General features: G+C 44.2%; 1 protein-coding gene across 1 annotated transcript; it reads right to left on the bottom strand.

The window, feature by feature from the left end:
- Positions 1-2,775: 2,775 nt before the first annotated feature.
- LOC124506504 (olfactory receptor 51D1) lies at positions 2,776-3,846 on the bottom strand. The gene has a single exon (XM_047072596.1). It carries the CDS (start codon positions 3,844-3,846, stop codon positions 2,776-2,778), a length of 1,071 nt encoding a protein of 356 aa, XP_046928552.1.
- Positions 3,847-6,383: the final 2,537 nt, after the last annotated feature.

The following is a 6,383-nucleotide window of genomic DNA, read 5'->3' as shown; positions in this document are numbered from 1 at the left end:
AAGTGCAAGATTCAGGGTTAATATAAAGAAATCAGTTACAGTTCTCTATACTAACATAATGGATGACCATAAATTTTAACTAAAAAATACCATTTATAATAGCATCAAAATATAAAATACAGATAAATTTGGTGAAAGACATGATAAATCTGTACAATGAAAACTACAAAACATTTCTGAAAGAAACCAAAGACCCTAAAAATGAAGATATATACTTTGTTCATGAGTTAGAAGACACTAATTAACAATTTTAATTCTCTCTAAATTGACCTATATCAATGCAGTACAGTTCAAATCAAAATTCTAAAAGACTATTTTATATAAATGTTTAAACTGCTGCTAAAATTCCCATGAAAGACCACCTTTGAAAATAAGGAACAAAGGGAAAGGATTGACAATACTGATTGCAAGATTTCTTATAAAGCTGCAGTAGTCAAAACAATGTGGTATTGACATAAAAATAGAAAAATAGGCCAATGAATCAGAGTCCAGAATTAGACCCCACACATATATAGATAAATGATTTTCTACAAAGATACAAAAGCAGAGTTGACCATGGATAGTCCAGTAGCATTAAAATAACTAGATGTCCATATGGAAATAAATCAACTTTGATCCATACCTTACACTATATACAAAAGCTAACACAAAATAGATCACAGAGCTAAACATAAAACCTAAAACTATAATGCTTCTAGGGGGAAAAAGAATAATGTTTTTTGTGTATGTGTGACTGTGGTGATGAGTTTTTAGATATGACATCAAAAGTGCGTGCTATGAGGGGCACCTGGGTGGCTCAGTAGGTTAAGCATCCAACTTTGGCTCAGGTCCTGATCTCTCAGTTCATGGGTTGGAGCCCCACATCAGGCTCTGTGCTGACTGCTCAGAGCCTGGAGCCTGCTTCGGATTCTGTGTCTCCCTCTCTCTCTCTCTGCCTTTCCTTGTTCATGCTCTGTTTCTCTCTCTCTCTCTCTCTCTCCCAAAAATAAATAAGCATTAAAAACTTTTTTTTAAAAAAGTGCGTGCTATGAAACAACTTGATAAACTGGACTTCACCAGTTAGAATGTTTGATGTTTTATAAAGATGCTTAAGAGAAGTAAAAGACAAGTCACAGACTGGGGGAAATGTAAAGTATATACCTGATAAAGGACTTACATGCAACATATATTTTAAAAAATTCAAACTCAACAATAACAAAACAACCCAATGGAAAAGTGGCAATGATTTACAGATGACAAATAAACACATGAAGAGATGCCAACATCACTATTTATTAGGGTAATACAAATTGAGTCACAATGAGATACTACTACAAATCTACTAAAATGGCTAAAATAAAAAATACAGACTACACCAAATGTAGGCTAAGATGCCAAAAAAGTATCACTCCCATACACTATTAGTGGAAATGTAAAATGGTACAACCATTCTGGAAGACAGTTTGGCAGTTAAAAAGTTAAATATATACCTCCAGTATGATCTAGCCATTTCATTCCTAAATATTTACACAGGAGGGAAAAAAAACCACATGTCCATACAAAGACTTATATGTTCATAGCAGCTGTATTTGTTTCCAATTCTGGAAACATCCTAAATGTCCAACAGGTGAATGGATAAACAAACTATGGCATAATTATATAATAGAATGTTACCTAGCAGTTAAAAGAATTAAGTTACTTATACATGCTGCAACATGGATGAATCTCAAAATAATTGTGCTGAGTAAAATAAGCCAGGCAAGAAAAGGAGTACATATTGTATGATTCTATTTATATAAAACTCTAGAAAATGCAAACTAATGTAGCATAAAGCATTTCAGTGGTTGCCTGGGAACTGGAGCAGGGAGTGACCAGGAGAGATGGGAATGAAGGATTTTAAAAGGGGTATAAGGAAACTTTTGGGGGTGATGAGTATGTTCACTCTCTTGACTGTGGTGTGGTTTTATGGGTGTGTACATGTCAAAACTTATCAAACTGTACACTTTTTAAATTTTGTAAGTTTATTTATTTTGGGAGAGAGAGAGAGACAGAGAGACAGAGAGAGTGAGCAAGGGAAGGGCAGAGAGAGAGGGAGAGAGAGAATCCCAAGCAGGCTCTGTGCTCACAAACTGTGAGATCATGACCTAAGCTGAAACCAAGAGCCAAAACGAAGTCGGACACTTAACTGACCTTAACCAACTAAGCCACCCAGATTCCCCTCAAACTGTATACTTTAAATGTGTGCCATTTATTGTATATCAATTACACATCACTAAACTATTAAACATTAAACTAAATACAGCTGAGGGCTGGAGGCAGAAAACACCTAAGTTCCTGTACCACAGGTCTTACATGGTTGAAATGTCCAAGGTCAGATGCTATGGCAGCCATGGAGGTGTGACGTTCAAATCTCCTTCACAAAAGCCTGCTGCTGGGGGCACAGCTGATTAACAGTGCCGGCTGCTGCCTCTCTGGCTCTACCACCATGTCAGCAGAAAGGTCACACTTGTACAGGCTACCCCCAGCAAATGACTTAGTACTGACTCATTCCTGCCAATGTCAGAGTCTTCCAAGGAGCACCCTTTGCTTGGGGATGCTTCTTCGGCCTGAACAAAACTTCCTCAGAACCACACTTCTGAATCAACACATTTCCTGGAAACAGGAATCCAAGATCTAGTTAGATATCTAGAAGCTGACAGCCCGATGGGTTGGATGCTCCAATCACGGAGACATTCAACAAGATCCTAATCCTCCCAGATTTGGCAGGGATTGAAGGCCCTAAGGAGGTTATTCTGCTCACCTGCCACCCTGTGAGAACATATAGAGGACCCGTGAACGGATCTCCTTGGTTTTGGCTCCATAGACAACAGGGTTGACCACAGGTGGTAGTAGCAAATAGATATTAGCCATAATCACATGGAGCAGGGAGGTAGGGCCCCCCAGCCTGTGCACCACTGAGAGCCCAATGAGGGGCACATAGAAGACCAGGACAGCACAGAGATGGGAGATGCAGGTATTGAAAGCCTTGAGTGCTGCCCCCTGAGAAGCCAGCTCCAACACAGTCTTCAGGATAAGAATGTAGGAGAAGCCAATGAAGAGGGAGTCCACACCCATGACTGAGAGGATAATGAAGAGTCCATATACTACATTGACCCTGGTGTCAGAACAGGACAACTTCATAATATCTTGGTGCAGACAGAAGGAGTGTGTGACCATATGTGTTTGGCAGTATGACAACCGCTTCAGGATGAAGGGCAGAGGGAAGAAGAAAACAAATCCCCTGGTCAGGGCAGCTAGTCCAATCTTGGCCACAGTAGGCCCTGTGAGCACAGAAGCATGTCGCAGTGGATGACAGATGGCCACAAAGCGGTCAAAAGCCATAGCCAGCAGGACAGCTGACTCCATGGCTGACAGAGCATGGATAAGGAACATCTGGGCCAGACAAACATTGAATCCTATCTCCTGGATGCCTGTCAGGAAGAGGCTGGCCATCTTGGGCATGGTGACAGAAGACAGGACTAGGTCAATAGTGGAAAGCATGGCCAGGAAGAGGTACATGGGCTCATGCAGACGCCTTTCCACACGGATGATGAGGACAATGGCCAGGTTTCCCAGGGTGGCCATGGCATACATAAAGCACAGGGGGAAAGCCAGCCAAAAGTGTATGTCAGGCCCCAGGCCAGGGATTCCCACCAGCAGGAAGTATGCTGGATGGACCAGAGTTCCATTTGGAGTGGCCATGACAGGAACCAAGAGCTGAGGCTTCTGCATGCCAGGTCCAGGGTCTACATCAGGGAAAAGAAGAAACAGCATTAAGTCGTAACTCAGAGGAGAGAAAGGACTTACAAGGAAGGGCACTGGAGTCATGATTGTAGCAAACAGAAGATTAAATACTTGCAATTCTGAACTCCAGCCTCTCTGTGCTCTGATTCTCTTTATACTCACTTCCCTGGAGATCCCATTAGTGTCAGTGTGTGACGGCCCACTCAGAAAACATGCAACAGCTCTTCTTTGCCAGAGCCGAAGATGTGGACTGGGACACTGCTCTTAACTACTTCTCCAACACAGCAGACCTGCCCGGAAGGTTCCACACTGACCCTAGCTCTTCTAGTGCACCTGAGGTTACGGTTGGTTTGGGTCCAGAGTGTGAGGCTTAGCCTGCAGTTGCCTTTAAGACCCACCCTAGTCTGATTTATGGCAGAAAGTAGGGGTTCAGTCTGGTACTGGCTTCAAGAGACAGACTTGTGTTTAGGCCTGAGGAGCATTTCTCAAACTTCCCTGATAGACTCATCTGAAGCAGTTATTGAGAAGTCGATCCCCCACGTCTCACTCCAGGCCCAGAGAATCAGAATTTCCAGGGCAGGAAGTCGAGGAATCTGATTAAGGACAGTATCCCTTCTCCCCTGGTGATTTTTGTTTTAATCAAAGAAATTTGTGGAAAGCAGTTCTGGTGTTCTGGGAGGTAGGGAGATGGGGCTAAAGAAAGATTATCATTTTCAGCCCCCAACAAAGAATAGAACAGAATTTTTCATCAGGATCTCTGGACACCTGCATGACAGTCAGTCCCAGATTGTGCTTGGGTGGGGTATGACACGGAAACCAGATGCAGCTGAGACGTGGAAAGAAAAGCAGTCCATGCTGCTGCTGGTGCTAGGGGGTGAACACAGGCACATCCCCCCTTTCTGCCACTCCTCTCCCTGGTGATCACATAACCACCAGGCTCAACTTCCTTTCTCTCACATACAACCCTGTGCTAAGCTTCTGTCCTGAGAACCAACCCTATAACCTGCTGCCTCCTCATATTTCTACTTGGATAGCCTATGGGCTTACGCTCATCTCGTCCCAAATAGAACCTCTTCCAAATCCAGTTCAGGGCAGCTACTCCCATCTTTATTTTTCTTCTTTTACCTCCACACGTGATTTTACTTTTCCAACTACTCTATGATGACCTCTCCTCTTATTTAATACACCCGCCTTCCCTCCCAACCTCATATCATCCACTCTGCTCTTATGAAATGAGCTTTCTAACTCACCCCCCCTGCCTCTACACCCAGATATTTCAATCTACCTTCTGCATCACTGCCATCTAAACAGCAGAACCAGACATGTCAGGCTCTGTCTAGCAAGTTACTGGTGGCTCCCATAGCCCTCTAAGTTGAAACCACTTGGGCTGCATTCAAGGCCCTTTACTGGGTGGCTCGACTTCACTTTACAGCGCAGCTTCTCAACTTCCTTTTTCATTACTAATCACCACCACCACACATGTATTTGTCCCACACACATAATTTCCTTGGATAAATTCATTCCCCTTGCCTTGTTTCTTCATGAAGTGTAGGAGGCTGGAACCGGGGATTCCTTCCTGGCTCAAGCGATAGACAAATTTTGGAATGGGCCTCACAGTGTTTGAAGAAAATCCTCTCTGGGTAGATCACTGAACAAGGTCTGGGAGCCCGGGCCGCTGTAATGTGGGAAGTGCGCGCGCAGACAGACCTCTCCAAGCAGCCAAGCAAGCTGAGCAGAGGCTGGCTTCCCCCAGCAATGAATTGTGGCTGGATCTCCTGGTCTAGCTCCCCGCTCTGGGCTGCCCCTGGCTCACTCACCAATAGTGCCTCCGCCCAAGGCCACCGCGCAAATATAGTTTCTCCGGGGCTCTGGGGAGCGTGAGGGATGGTAAAGGATGAATTCCTCGGGGCTCCTTAAGAAGCCGCACTCCACTCAGGCAGCCAAGGAAAACTGCGCCCTAAACTCCTACCCAAAGTAGCTTCGCTCTATTACCATTTATCCTAAGGCTCAGGAGACTGAAGGGAAGGCAAGTGCCATGGGGTGGATAGAGAAGGGATGATCTGTGCTGGAAAAAAAGGAGCAACTGAACGGAGGCAACAGCATGCACCAGAAAGCGCACAGCCACTGATAATCTTGCTCAGGCTCCCAAATTCCCTATCCAAGGGTGGTGGGGAAGCACACGGTGAAGCCTCTTGCTTCTTGATGCTGCCCTCTCGTGGTCTGGTGGGGAAGCTGCAGCCTCGTGGATGATGGGCTGTAGCTCTGAGGATGACTCTTCAAGGACCAAGGAAGGACCTAACTCCTCGGTCTTGAATTTGAACCCCTTCCATTGCATCTTAGCTCTCCTTTCCTTTCAAACTAACCCTTTCTTCTTTGATCCACTAATCATAGCTCACTTGTCCCCCCAGAAATGGGACAATGTACGGTGGTTCTTTAAATGTGGGGCTCTGTCAGGAAACATTTGTGTCCAAACTGGGGTCCAACTATTTGTTCATGGTACAACTAGGCTTAACCTCAGTTTGATGAAAAATAAAATGAGATATTAGCAATTCTCCAGTGAATGTTCGTGTTCATTATTATTACTCAAAACAACTGGAAGAGCCAATGAAGTATGAGGAAAT

The sequence above is a fragment of the Lynx rufus genome, unplaced genomic scaffold, assembly GCF_022079265.1.
Source record: "Lynx rufus isolate CCGP_SWC_20201006 ecotype Redwood Valley unplaced genomic scaffold, mLynRuf1.p SCAF_9, whole genome shotgun sequence".
NCBI classification, from domain to species: Eukaryota; Metazoa; Chordata; class Mammalia; order Carnivora; family Felidae; genus Lynx; species Lynx rufus.
The sequence above is the reverse complement of the archived record's forward strand: the minus strand, read 5'-3'. Positions and strand labels throughout refer to the sequence as shown.

Bases quoted from the DNA above. Each gene is read 5' to 3' on its own strand.
- LOC124506504 (XM_047072596.1), bottom strand. From the start codon at position 3,846: ATGACTCCAGTGCCCTTCCTTGTAAGTCCTTTCTCTCCTCTGAGTTAC.